This window comes from Podarcis melisellensis (assembly GCF_964234715.1).
Source record: "Podarcis melisellensis genome assembly, chromosome: 16".
NCBI lineage: Eukaryota > Metazoa > Chordata > Lepidosauria > Squamata > Lacertidae > Podarcis > Podarcis melisellensis.
The window spans coordinates 790,609-804,651 of record NC_138533.1 but is presented as its reverse complement, the minus strand read 5'-3'; the positions used below and the strand labels follow the sequence as shown (position 1 = coordinate 804,651).

At 52.0% G+C, this 14,043-nt stretch overlaps 1 protein-coding gene across 3 annotated transcripts in view; it reads left to right on the top strand.

The window, feature by feature from the left end:
* ARHGEF11 (Rho guanine nucleotide exchange factor 11) overlaps nucleotides 1-14,043 on the top strand; it is a 62,906-nt gene that overhangs the window by 16,214 nt on the left and 32,649 nt on the right. The window contains exons 2-14 of one of the 3 annotated variants that reach the window (XM_081891292.1): nucleotides 3,438-3,470; nucleotides 4,449-4,463; nucleotides 5,453-5,544; nucleotides 5,786-5,884; nucleotides 6,479-6,528; nucleotides 6,963-7,020; nucleotides 8,450-8,628; nucleotides 8,738-8,809; nucleotides 10,403-10,522; nucleotides 11,730-11,781; nucleotides 12,555-12,631; nucleotides 12,746-12,883; nucleotides 13,333-13,407. In XM_081891292.1, the coding sequence (XP_081747418.1) occupies nucleotides 3,438-3,470; nucleotides 4,449-4,463; nucleotides 5,453-5,544; nucleotides 5,786-5,884; nucleotides 6,479-6,528; nucleotides 6,963-7,020; nucleotides 8,450-8,628; nucleotides 8,738-8,809; nucleotides 10,403-10,522; nucleotides 11,730-11,781; nucleotides 12,555-12,631; nucleotides 12,746-12,883; nucleotides 13,333-13,407 (1,060 nt within the window). The remainder of the gene's footprint in view (nucleotides 1-3,437; nucleotides 3,471-4,448; nucleotides 4,464-5,452; nucleotides 5,545-5,785; nucleotides 5,885-6,478; nucleotides 6,529-6,962; nucleotides 7,021-8,449; nucleotides 8,629-8,737; nucleotides 8,810-10,402; nucleotides 10,523-11,729; nucleotides 11,782-12,554; nucleotides 12,632-12,745; nucleotides 12,884-13,332; nucleotides 13,408-14,043) is intronic. The other 2 variants (XM_081891293.1, XM_081891294.1) reach the window with 2 other exon arrangements.

Here is a 14,043-nt window from a genome sequence, read left to right as displayed (position 1 = left end):
GCTGGGCTTTCTGACTTTGGCTCAGAGGAGCTCAGAAGGCGAACATACCTGTGCCCAGAAAATCCCTTATTTTGGCTGCTGATCCCTTATTTTCGAGGCTGCTGGTCCCCTATTTTCAAATCTGTAAGTTGACAGCTATGCTCTGTGGAGGTGGCAGAGGGCCGGGTTGGTAGCGAATCTTTGCCGGCTGGGAAGCCAGTGGAAATGGCAGCGCTGTGGCTCGTGGCCTCATCCTCTCAGCAGAGGCAGACTTGGAAAACAAAACGCAGAAGAAGAAAACGGGGGAAGTGTGTGTGTGTGTTTGTGTGTGGAGGTGGTCCAAAGGGAGCACTGATCTGATGGAACGAGGATGTAATTACCTTCCTTCGCCTCCTTCCATGCCTGTAATTGTGGTTTCGGAAAGACATTCCGTGTTGTGCAAATGTGCTTGCTGAAGCAAGAGGTCTGAGCGCCTCTTTCCTTGGGGTGGGGCATGGGTTTCTGTGTGTGAGGGAGATATGTGTCTCTCTCTCCTACACACACAGACCCTTCTTGGTTGTTTGGGTGTTGCCGTTTTTGCTCTGATATGGTTCTCCGTCCTTTTGTGGAGGGGATTCTCAAACCCTGCTAATGTCTCTTTTTTTGGCATGGGTTTCCACACACCCTCATTCTGCTTGCATCTGCTGTGATCTAGCATTTGCCAGCCTGGTCTCCCCACCACGCTGTCTTTCCCCAAATAAGCTCCCGTTTGTGCTCATTTGCATATCATAATAATTATTTTTTTGTGGAGAGGCTTGTGGAAGCCTCGGAATTACCCAGGCTGGGTTTATACTGGAGCTCGTTTCTCAGGTGGAGATCTCTCTCTCCAGATGGTAATTATTATCCTTCTGAGATCAGGAAATAATGCCTATCTTTATCTCCCATTTTCACAGGAGGTGATGGGTAAGGGTGCATGTTGGGAGGGGGTGTTGTTGTTGCCCCCCCATAAGAGCAAAGGTACTTTCCCCCTCCACCCCCTGCAAAGGCCACACAGCAAGCTGGGGTCAAGCCCACGTAGCAAAACCAGGAATTCCTGGCCTCCGGGCTCAAACCACAGATTGCTGGAAGACTGCAAAAAACCCTCTCCTGCTTCTGTTAAAGTCCCTTGTGCCCAGATCTCAGAGCCAACCCAGGCTGGCAGCCCCTTGGCGTTTTGGGCAAAGGGATCCATTCCCTTTCCTGTGCCACCGGAGCAGACCCAAAGAGAGGTTTTTTAGGTTGCTGGTCGTTGCTGCCTTTGTTGCTGGAGACTAGCCTTCCCCAACCCAGTGCCCCCCAGGTGTTCTGGACTTGCAAGCCCCAGCCAGCCCTGGGGCTGAGGGTGGGTGTATAGCTGCGCTAGTTTTGACCTGCAGACCAGCCAAGCTGAATGCTGGCAGGTTCAGAACAGATAAAAGAAAGTCTTTCTCTGCGCAGCACACAGTTATAAACGATGGAACTCCCTCCTGATGGATGGCGTGAAAAGAGGATTGGGCAAATTCATGGATGAGGAGAAGGCTATCAATGGCTACACTGATGTGCAGTCAGACCTCGGGTTGAGGTTGCTTCAGGCTGAGCGTTTATGGGTTGCGCTCTGCAGCGATCCAGAGGTAGCGGGACATGTTACTTCCGGGTTTCACCGCTGGCCCATGTGCAGATGCTCAAAATGACATCATGCGCAGAAGCAGCGAATGGCGACCTGCGCAGACGGGGTTGCATTCTGCTCTGGAACGGATCCTGTTCACATCCAGAGGTACCACTGTATTTTTAAGCTTTGTTGGAAGCCACCCAGAGTGGCTGGGTACAGATAATAATAATAATAATAATAATAATAATAATAATAATAATAATAATTACTTATGACAAGCCACTATGGCTGAGGCAGAAATGCTTCTGCATAGCAGTTGCTGGAAACTGCAGGAGCAGAGAGTGCTGTGGTGCCCAGGTCCTCTTTGCGGGCTTCCTATAGTCACCTGGTTGTTGGCCACTGTGAGAACAGGGTGCTGGACTAGATTTGCCGCCTTTGGCCTGATCCACGAGCGCTTATCTTAAGTTCTCCCGAATCACTGCGACCAGGCTTTCTTCCAGCGCTGTGTTTGATGGTTGCCGTGTGTGGTGGCCCTTGGCTTCTCCAGCCTGGTTCCCTCCAGATGCTTCAGACCACAGACCCATCACCGCCACTCCCTGCTACCAGCCAGCGCTTGAGATGCAGCCCAATGCATGGCTCCTTTTTTCTGCAGTGCAGGAGAATGTGAAACTGAGCTGCTTTGCAGCAGTTCATGCCTGATCTTGCAGAGATCTTGCCCAGTGGACAGAAGTAGCAATTAGAAAAATGGTGTGTTGAGCTGCCTTAAACATCCCCCCCAAATAAAAATCCTTACACCGTAGACATGTGTGGTTACTTCAGTACTGGAATAAACAACAGCTGCGGATCTTGGTTTTGCAGGGGCCTAACTGTATGTTGTGTTAATTGAGTGTCGGGAAACATTAAAGGGTGTGTGTGTGTGTGTGTGTGTGTGTGTGAGAGAGAGAGAGAGAGAGAGAGAGAGAGAGAGAGAGAGAGACAAGTGCAAACAAGGAACCTGCACATGTTCAGAGGCATTTTGGCTGTCAGTCTGGTTTTAAATACAGTGGTACCTTGGTTTAAGAACGGTTTATTTTACAAACAACTTGGGTTGAGAACACTGCAAACACAGAAGAAGGTGTTTTGGTTTGTGAACTTTGCCTTGGAATAAGAACATTTCGCTTCCTGTTGAGTGTGTTCCATTTGTAAATTGAGTTTCCTGCTGCTATGGGAAAGCACGCCTTGGTTTAAGAACGCTTTGGTTTAAGAACGGACTTCCAGAATGGATTAAGTTCGTAAACCAAGATACCACTGTAGTTGGTTAATTCCTGTGTAAAGGGAGCATTTCCCTTAGAGCAGGGCTTGGAGGGGCATTTGTGGCCCTTGGCACTCTCTCTCTCTGGCCCTCAAGACTCTTCCTAGGCCACACCTCTGACTATCCCTGCTTTGCGCCCTCCTTGGGTGTTTTGCCTCGCCTGAATTGTGACCTTGAGCTCTCCTAATGCTTCTTGCTGGCCTGGATGGAGTGTGGTTGTGAGTGTGTGTAGAAAATAGGCTACTCCACACAGGTACAATTTAAATGCATTGCTATGCCTCTGGCCCTTCCCACTGCTGCCGTACAGCCCTTGGAAGATTGTCCAGAAAGAAATGTGGCCCCCAGGCTGGAAAAGGAGCCTTTCCTGAAAGCAATGGGATTGGGGCCTTTGAGCCTGGAGTCCTGGAAGCTGCTGTGTTTTGTGGTTGTTGTGGCCTTTTCATGTCTACATCTCCTTTCTCTCTCTCTCTGTTTCCCTCACGCTCTCCTCTGGCCTTGCCTGGTCTCTCTGCCAACCCCTGTCTTTGGTGTCAATTTCTGTCTTCCCCTCCTTTGCAACAGACCAGCCAGTAAAAAGCACCCTCACCTGCCCAGGTAAGACGGGAGCAGCTGGGATGCAGAACGATTTGGGGCAGGGATGGGGGGAACTGGCTGGGCTCCCAGCTCCCACCAGCCCCTCTCCAATGGTCAGGGGTGACGATGATGGGAAATGGAGTTCCAGCAACATCTGGGTCGGCCACAGATGTTCCCTCCTCCCTGCTTTATGATGTGTAGCAACTGTGGGTGTTATTATTATTTTTAAACATCATCTCTGTGTGTGGCCTGGTGCTTTTGGCTCTCTCATACGACCCCCTGAAAGCCCAATATTTGACTTGAGGTGTGAGTCTCTCTCTTCCCTAAAGTGACCGCTTGACCATCAGTTACGCAGATCTCAGAGCACGCATTTAGCAATTGGCTTCGCAAACTAGATGTGTATTTTCCCCCAGAGCTCAGCAGGTATTGGCAGTTTGGAATGGGGAGACAGGGTTGGGGCCAGAAGTGGCTTTGAAGAAGGGGTGCCCTTGATGAGAAGGAGGACCTCGGTTGCCATGTTCTTTTCCGGACAGGGTTGTGGAAGCTGCGACCCATGCCCCATGCGGCTGGCGGGAGGGCCAGTGGGCAGAACACCTGCTTTGCATGCAGAAGGTCCCAGGCTCAGTCCCCAGGTGGGGCTGGGAGATACCCTGGGAGGCCATGGCCAGTCCAGGTTGACAGTCCTGAGCTGGATGGAGCAATAGCCTCTCTGCATAAGTCAGCTTCCTTTGTTCCAACAGTTGGTGAATGATCAGGATGTTGGGCGCTGGAGTCCAGAAACATGGGGCTGTTTATGATCATAGCTCTGGGGGTCTTTGGGGAACAACTGAAGTGGGCAGGTGCAGTGGTCCCAGCCCAGAAGCAGGGTCCTTTGGCCGTGGTTTTAAATCCGCCAGCACAGAGCTGATGGGAGCAATCGCCAGACATAACTCTTCCACTGTTGTCTGTTTTTGTCTGTCTCTCCACCCATCGCTGCTTTGTCTTGTGTCCTTTCATCAGCCCCATTGCAGCCTGGTAAGATGTCAGACGTTCCTCTGCCTCTTGCTGTGTGTGTGTGTTTATGTGTGTGTGTTTAACGTGGCTGCTTGCACGCCCTCCCCCTCCTCCTGCTCATGTTGTCACACGTTCATGGCTCCTTGACCCCTCCACCACTGGCTGTCCATGTAAAACCACCAGGCATGGCATCCCTCAGAAGTGTGTGTGTGTGTGTGTGTGTGTGTGTGTGTGTGTGGTTGCCCCTTCCGCTTTCCACTGGTCTTTGAAGTCTGCTGCATTGCATCAACTCCCTGTGGGGTTTGGCCATGGATGCTGGGGCGGCCTTAGTTGTCCCTGGGGGCCAGGCCTGGCCAGGCCAGAGGCAGAAAACAGCAGGGAAGGGCAGCCGTGGCCACAGGAGGTCAGAGGGAAAGCAGAGGTTGAAGGTGACCATCCCTCAGCTGGTTGCCTTGGTGGCCATTCCAAATGGCCCCATGTGGCTCAGAAACCTCCATAAAGGACCAGGAATCCTCAGGTGCCTTGTGATGGCCTGGCTGGTGATTTCAAGGCTCTGTGGGCCAGCCTGAGGGCATCTTGAACCTCCTTGCATCTTGGGGTACCCACTTCCATCTTCTGCTCTTGGGGCAGCAGTGAGAGGAGAAGCGTCGGCCCCAGCGATGAAAACCTCACGGTCCCTGTTTCCACATGGGCTGGTGCATTTCCTGCAGCGTTGAGGAGAGCTTAGTGCTGAATTTAAGGGAGCAGGGGTTCTGCCAAGGAGGAACGGGGTCTGCTTATTACAAAGTACTATGTTCCTATTCGTCTCACGTGTCCCTCAGCCGAGGTATATACAATGGGTCAGAAGTGGCCTGTTACAACCGTGGCCAGCCAGATGTGGACTGCAACTCCCACCACCCCGAAACATCTGGTGGGCGCTCAGTTGGCAGTCGCTGGCTTGCTGCAACCTGCTCCCAGTTGCTTTGCTCCTTCTCTCAGTCCCTTCCTTCTCTCTCTCTCTCTCTCTGCAGGTTGAGCAGCCTGTCTTCCCTGGGCGACTCGGCTCCAGAACGGCGCTCTCCTGGCCACCGCCGTCAGCCATCTGACTCCAGCGAAACAACAGGTGAGCCCTTTTTTCTCCCGGGAGAGAGGCGGGAAGACAGGCAGCAGCAGCAGTGAGGGGCTCCCTGGTCGCCCTTGGCTGCTTCTCAGAGCTGCGCCAAATCAAGTCCGTTCCCCCGGGAAGCCTTTCAGTGCCACGCTTGGTGCCACGGCTCTTGAGCAGGCTGGCTCTTGCCTGAACTTGGTGGAGGAACAGCACAATAAGCCTTGGTCTTCTGTTTTCTTCTTCTTCCTCCTCCAAGGTTTGGTCCAGCGTTGCGTCATTATCCAGAAAGACCAGCATGGCTTTGGCTTCACCGTCAGTGGGGACAGGATCGTCTTGGTGCAATCTGTACGGCCAGGTGAGCAGTGTGGGGAGTTGGAGGGGGGTGGGCTTTGGGCCCTGGCCTCTGCTCATATGGCCCTGCCTCCTTCCCCTGACTCAACCCTCCACGGAACCAGGAACTGAATTTAACTTGGAAAGTGAGCTGGCAGCCTCTGCCAGTTCCCATCTGCAACATGGGGGCAATCGTGTTGTCCTACCTTAAAGGACTGGTGTAAGGACTGCAACATAATGGCCCGGTTTGAACATAACACTCCTGGCTCCACAGCCCATGGTTTTATAAGCTAGTAACCATCACCACACCTGTACACGCAGCCCTCTCTTCACACAGTGGCTTCCGTGCTTTGAACCTCTCCTGTTCAAAATCACAGGTGTTTTTTTTCATCTGGAAGAGGGAACTATGGTTTAATGTCCGTTTTAGAGCCAGGATCATGAACTCAAATCCAGCTGCGGTTTTAAGATCCTGGCTAGCAAAATAAACACCCAAATGGTGTGGGGAAAAATAAGAATAAAAAATACACAACACCTGCAGATTGTTTATGGCATAATCTCAAAAGCCTGTCTCCCTGTCTGTCTGTCTCCTGTGTCGTGTTTTGTGCTGCTGTTTCCACAGGGGGAGCCGCCATGAAGGCGGGCGTTCAGGAGGGTGACCGGATTGTCAAGGTGAGTAGTTCTGAACTTACCCAGGTAGAAAAACAACCCCTTCTGCCATGTTCCTGAGCACCTTCCTCGCCCTTGGGCAAGCGTCCCTTCCTAAAAGTGACTGCCCAGGAAAAGTTTGCATCTCATTTGCTCCCCATCCTTCCTCCAAGGAGCTGAAGGTGGTGTCTGTTCTGTCTTAACCCCGTTCCTTCCCCTCACAACTACACCAGCCCGAGGTCGTCCAGCAAGGGTTGTGATGGGTGAGCAGGGATTTGAAGCAGCTGCTCCCCAGAGCAAGCGCCAGGCTGGCTCTGAGGCCGTGCCTGGTCTCGGGTGCCCTAGAGGAGACCTCCACCTCTCTTAAGATGGCGGGGGCATGTGGGGATGCAGGGAGCCTGTTGTCTCTCCAGCACGACTCCCCCAGCACCCTCTGATTCCCTCTCTTCTTGTGCCAGGTGAACGGGACGATGGTGACCAACAGCTCCCACCTGGAAGTTGTGAAGCTCATAAAATGTGAGTGGGCATGCCGGCAGGCCCTGAATTAAAACACCGGCTTTCAGCCCTTCTGGGGAATACTGGGGGCAGTGTGTGTGTGTGTGTGTGCGCGCGCGCGCGCATGCCCTTGGCAAGAAGGTTGGAGAAACTCCCCAGCAAGGGTACTGAAGACCCCCGTGGGCAAATAATAATAATAATAATAATAATAATATATAAATAAAAAATAAAATTTTATTTATATCCTGCCCTCCCCAGCCATAGCTGGGCTCAGAGCTGCTAACAACAGTCAAATAATACAGCATTCTAAAATCAATTCATTATAAAATCAATTCAGAGTCAAATTCATGGCAACCATTGGGCCAGAGTTCTATGAGGATTGCCAAAGGAGGGGGTCAGACTGTGCCTTGGCCAAAGGCCTGGTGGAACAGCTCTGTCTTGCAGGCCCTGCGGAAAGATGTCAAGTCCCGCAGGGCCCTAGTCTCTTGGGACAGAGCGTTCCACCAGATTGGGGCCACAGCCGAAAAAGCCCTGTCTCTGGTTGAGGCCAGCCTAACCTCCCTGTGGCCCGGGACCTCCAATATGTTTTTGTTTGAAGACCGTAAGGTCCTCCGTGGGACATAGCAGGAGAGGCGGTCCTGTAGGTATGGGCATTTCTTTGGGGGACAGAAAAGGGGAACAGGCTAATGAAAAAATGAGTACATAGTTACACTATGGAACTCTCTGCTGCATGATCCAGCATTGCTTCTGAATGTTAGCTGCTGGAAACCTCTGGAGGGGAGAAAATGCTCTTGTGCTCAGTTCCTGCTTGGGGCATCTGGTCAACCACTGTGAGAACAGAATGCTGGACTAGATGGCCCATTGGCCTGATCCGGCAGACTCTTCTTGTTGTGAAACGCTTTGTTTGCACACATTTTGCCTCATAACTCAGTTCTACAGACGCTTGAAATAATAATAATAATAATAATAATAATAATAATAATAATAATAATAATAATAATAAATAATTATACCCCGCCCACCCTGGCCAGAGCCAGGCTCAGCGGCTAACACCAGTAAAATTACAATGAAACCAAAGGCCAGGAGGAACAGCTCTGTCTTGCAGGCCCTGCAGAAAGATATCAAGTCTCGCAGGGCCCTGGTCTCTTGTGTTCCACCAGGCCGGAGCCAGTGCTGAAAAGGCTCTGGCTCTGGTTGAGGCTAATCTAACCACCTTGTGACTCGGGACCTCCAAAGTGTTGTCATTTGTGGACCTTAAGGTCCTCCGCGGGGCAGACCAGGAGAGGCGGTCCCGTAGGTACGAGGGTCCTATGAATGAAATCTGGGGATTATGATTCATTTGGTCTGGTGGGCGTGTGCCCCCTTCTCATGGAAACGGGGACCGCCAAACGGCTCATGTTTTTAACACGAATCTTTCTGTCTTACCTCCCCCCCTCACTGTTCCCCCAAGCCGGTGCTTACGTCGCTCTCACCCTCTTGGGCTCCCCTCCTGCCTCCGTGGGGTTCCTGGGCTCCCAGCAGGATGGGCACCAGCCGGGGGCTCCTCAGGTCACACCTGCGTGCCCCCCTCCGCCCCCTCCGCCGCCACTGCCTCCGCCACAGCGCATCACGGGGCCAAAGCCACTGCAGGTATGAGAGGGGGGTCCTGTGCAGTGGGGCTGGAGGACAGGGCAGAGGCTGCAGGCAGCCTTCACTGACCTCGCTTCCTCCCCTCTCCGGCCTTTTCGAAAACTCTTAGGATCCAGAAGTCCAGAAGCACGCAACACAGATTCTCCGCAACATGCTGAGGCAGGAGGAGGCAGAGCTGCAGGTAGGAATCATAGAATCGAAGGGTTGGAGGGGCCCTCCAAAGGTCATCTGCTCCAACCCTCTGCGGTGAAGGAATCACAGATGACAGGTGGTCCATCCAGGGGGTGAAGCGGGGCTCTGCTGGACCTGTCATGGTGGTTTAGCTTGCCTCCTGAGCCTGGGGTCTTGCCAGCAGCAGAGCAGTTCATTGTGGTGGAATGGGACCCCCTTCCTAGTTCGCTGCACTGGGCTCTCTTGTGGAGCCACAGTGCCCTTTTGGGCTTGTAAGTGCTGGTGGGGGACGCGGGTGGCGCTGTGGGTTAAACCACAGAGCCTAGGACTTGCCGATCAGAAGGTCGGCAGTTCGAATCCCCGTGATGGGGTGAGCTCCCGTTGCTCAGTCCCTGCTCCTGCCAACCTAGCAGTTCGGAAGCAAGTGCAAGTAGATAAATAGGTACCACTCCGGCGGGAAGGTAAACGGCGTTTCCGTGCGCTGCTCTGGTTCACCAGAAGCGGCTTAGTCCTGCTGGCCACATGACCCGGAAGCTGTACGCCGGCTCCCTCAGCCAGTAAAGCAAGATGAGTGCCGCAACCCCAGAGTCGGCCACGACTGGACCTAATGGTCAGGGGTCCCTTCTTTAAGTGCTTGTGGGGTGGTGGGATACAGGCAGGACTGAGGCCTCTGGGTGTTGCTGGATTCCCTGGCCATTGGCCATCCTGGCTGCTGCTGCTGCTGGACGTTGGAGCCCCACAACTTGCCTGATCTCCCCCCGTTTGAAGCCAGCAGCCAACCCATCTTGTCGTTTCTCTTACTGCCACCCTCTTGCAAATGTGAGGGGTTTTCTGTCTCTGTGCAGAAGCCAGGCCCTGCCCTCCTTCTCTCAACCTATTCTAACAGCTGGCATGGCAGCCATCACTCTTGTCAATTGATGATTGTGGTGTTTGCCCTCCTAAGGTGTGTGACATCATACTGGGTTCATAAGGAAAGGGTCAACTAATTGTAAAATGACTAACCAATAGGAACCCAAGGGGCAGAGTTAACTGTGTAGAAGGTTTAAGCACAGTGGTTTTGGGGGGAGTTAGTTAGGGTGGTTGAGAAGACAGTCTGGAGTGAGAAGAGACAGAGAGGATAAGTCTGTGGGTTGGGCTAGTCTGGTGTGAGAGAATTTGTTAAGAGGAGTCTGTCAAACAGTTGAGATAATCAGTCAGAAGGTATTAGCAAGGTCTAGGCCAGTAAAGAAACAAAAGTTAAGATACCGACGGGAATATTATCTGAGAAACCATAAACTTGTTAATGTTTGTAAAATAAACTTGGTTGGTTTTTTTTTTGGTTCACTTTTAACAACTGTCTGGACTCAGTGTTTTACCAGAGAGTAAGGGGTTGGGGGCAGTGGGGAAGCGAGCACAGCGGTGGCACAGGGATCAATAGACTGTTAAACGTCCGGGGACCCTGTGAAATCGCCACAATGATCTTGGCCAATGCTTTACGGTTTGCTATCCCTTTGCAAAATCTACTGGACAGCCTTGGCTCCCTGTCGGGGGGGGGGCACCAGTTGGATCTCTCTTTTGAAAAAGCAACATGTAATCTTGGTGCCTGCCTTCCACCCTGGAGCAGCGTTGCTACGAAGCCTACAATCGGAATCCGGCTTCCCTGATCGAGGAGCAGATTGAAGGTGCTCGCCGGAGAGTCAATCAGCTGCAGCACAAGATCCGCCAAGAGACAGGAGGGTTTCTGGTGAGTGAATGGCTGTGGGGGTGGGCGCTGTGTTGAGGAGGGGGCAGCGTGGATCGTCGGCTGCAGTGAGGATGGGTGAAGGTTGTGACTGGTTGAGCTTGGCGATGCTCAGCGGACAGTGGAAGTTGGTGCCGTTTGCCAACGACGTGAGAGTTCCTGTGCCGCCCACAGAGCACGCCATGCTCCATCCAAACAGAGCGGGGTGCAGTGCTCCTGTTGTGAGCGGCTGCCAGTCACACTCTCCTGCATCCCATTCTCCTCTCCCACCTGGTGCCCGGTTCTTCTCCCCCAAATTTCAGTTGGCACAAATATGCCAACAAATATGCCACAGAACAAACATGCTCAGTCCCCAGCGGGGAATGCATCTTGCCACATCAGGTTTTTGTCCCTTCTAAAGTAATTATTCTATAATGATAATGATAATAATGATGATGATGATGATAATTAATAAATTTATTTATATCCCGCCCAGCTGGCTGGTCTTCCCCAGCCACTCTGGGCAGCTTCCAACAGAACACTAAAATACAATAACCTATTAAACATTAAAAGCTTCCCTGAACAGGGCTGCCTTCAGATGTCTTCTAAAAGTTTGGTAGTTGTTTTTCTCTTTGAGATCTGACGGGAGGGCGTTCCACAGGGCAGGTGCCACCACCGAGAAGGCCCTCTGCCTGGTTCCCTGTAACTTGGCTTCTCACAGGGAGGGAACCGCCAGAAGGCCCTCAGAGCTGGACCTCAGTGTCCGGGCAGAACGATGGGGGTGGAGACGCTCCTTCAGGTCTACTGGGCCTTTGAGGCCATTTAGGGCTTTCAAAGTCAGCACCAACACTTTGAATTGTGCTCAGAAACGTACTGGGAGCCAATGCAGGTCTTTCTAAAATAATTTTGACATGCCTGGGGAGAGCGTTACTGTTGCTCTCATGTCTTGCTTGTGGGCCTCCCAATTGGGGCATCTGGTCAGCCACCCTGAGGACAGCTGGCCTGATTCAGCAGCAGCAGCCAGACCCTTCTTATGTTCAGAAGCAGTCTAGGTTCTTGGGGGCATTTGGCCACTGTGAGACCAGGAGGCGGGACTAGCTGTGCCCCCTTTGGAAGCCAGGCCCTTCCGATAGTCTCAGGATTGACCCCACTGCTGCTTTTCTCCATCCTCCCACCATTCTTACAGGGAGGGTCAATCTGATCCTGAGCTCTCAACCTCTTTGCTTTTCAGGATTCCACCACCCGGCTCTTCAGTGACTTCAGCGGCTCCCGAGTCACCGATGGTGAGTTGTTCTGTGGGACTGGATGCCAGGGCCAGACAGCCTCTGCACCTCCCTCCTTCCAAGCAGCAAAGGGGGTTCCCACTGATTTGTGGGCCTTGTTTTCAGAAACGGTGTGTGTTTGTGTGTGTCAAGGGAGTCGGGGCTAGCTGAGCTTTCTCCCTTATTTGCTGTTCTTCTACATTTAGGGAACATACTGGGAAAAAACAAATTCCCTATGCATAGAAGTGTGCAAAATTCATTTACACATTTTTTTTATCCCACTCTTCAACCCAACACACAGACACACACACACAAAACTCTCCAGAACAGCTTACAGACAAGACAGTCTGTCTCTGCCCCGCTTCAGGCTTGCAATCTAAAAAGACTCAGCACCAAAGGAAAATGGGATTAGGAGGGAGGAGGAAATAAGCAAAGTCATGTGCTCATTGTTGGTTGAAAGTTCCTTCTGGGATGGAAGCGGTTCGAGGAGGAGGAAGCCCCAGGTGCAGAGGCAGTCGGTCTCAATTTCTAGGTTCTTAAGGAACTGTGTTGGCAGGATGCTGGACTAGATCATAGAATCACAGAATTCTAGAGGGTTGGAAGGGACTCCAGGAGTCATTTAGTCCAACCCGCTTTGACATGATTCAGCAGCGGCCAGACTCTCCTTATATTCTGGTATGTCCTTGAATCTCTCCTGCCAAATACTGACAGTTCGGAGGCCCCACCCCAAGTTTTCTTAGTTTCTGCCAGGGCTATTAACTGTGTCGAATTGTCCCCCCTTCTGCATTCTCTAGGGCGCCTCTCCTTGGACTCTCAGGACGGTGACAGTGGCATGGACTCTGGCACAGAGAGGTTCCCCTCCGTCAGTGAGGCAAGTGCAGAAGGGGCTGCTTGGGGTTCTGCTGCCTTGGGCCGGTAATGAAAGTGGGGTGTGTGTGTGTGTGTGTGTGCGATCTCAGTAACGCAATTTCTCTTCCTGGAGCAGATCTCCCTGAACCGGAATTCGGTCCTGTCCGACCCCGGCTTGGACAGCCCCCACACCTCCCCAGTCATCACCTCCAGAATGTTCCAGCACCATCGGCGCCAGGGCTCAGACACGCCATTCTCCCCCTCTGCAGAACAGGTGAGGGTCCAGACTTCCTGCCCACACACACTTACCCATTTCTAAAAGCACCCCTTGAAAAATTACCCCTGCCTCTCTCCCTTTTCTGAGCCTCTTGAGATTCCCAACCCTTTAGCTGGGATTTTGATTCTCACCCACCCCATGACCACAAGGGGGGTAGGAACTTCCATTTCATTGGGGAGGGGGCGTATTATTCTGGGTGGGTTTTTCCCTTTCCCTTTTCAGATTTCTAACAGCAGTAGTGAATACAGACCTTACCCATCAGAGACCATTAAATAGACATATAATAACACTAGCTTGCTCTCCTTCTGAAACTTCCATTTTAGATAATGAAGCCGAGACAGAACTATTCTCAGCTTCTCCCCCCCCAAAAAAAAAACCCCCAACAACTTGTGGGTCTTCCTCCGCAGTTTGTGATGTGTCTCACCCTGATAAATGACCTTTTGCAGGGCTCGGATCGGACGCTGAGGCCGCTCATCATTGGTCCAGAGGAAGATTACGACCCGGGATACTTCAACAATGAGGTAGTAACACCGTCACTGCCTCACCCATGCTTTCTTGGTGGGGGTGGGGGCGGGGGCGGGGGGCGGTAACAGGCCTTCTAATAGTAGAGAAGGATGGGGTTGGCTGGTTGGCCAAGGCATCTCTTATTCAGGATGTTAAAATATTACTATTATTATTAATTTTATTAGCTGCCGAGTGCAAAATGCCTCTAGGAAACTTACATACACTATGTAAAGACATTTGTCAGGTTTAAGAATACAGTACCTCTCTAAGGCTACCCACCATGTCAGATTGTAACCCCTCAAAAGCCCTGGAGAATCTGCATGTCTGAATGGGACGCTGATAGGATACGCCTTCTCGGTGGTGGCACCCGCCCTGTGGAATGCCCTCCCACCAGATGTCAAAGAGAAAAACAACTACCAGACTTTTAGAAGACATCTGAAGGCAGCCCTCTTTAGGGAAGCTTTTAATGTCTGATGCATTACTGTATTTTAATATTCTGTTGGAAGCTGCCCAGAGTGGCTGGGGAAGCCCAGCCAGATGGGCGGGGTATAAATAATAAATTATTATGATTGTTATTGGTCTGATGGGATGTTAAGGTATGTGCCAGGAGGACCTCCCTGGGCAGAGATTGAGGGGAGAGGGCGCAGCAGGAA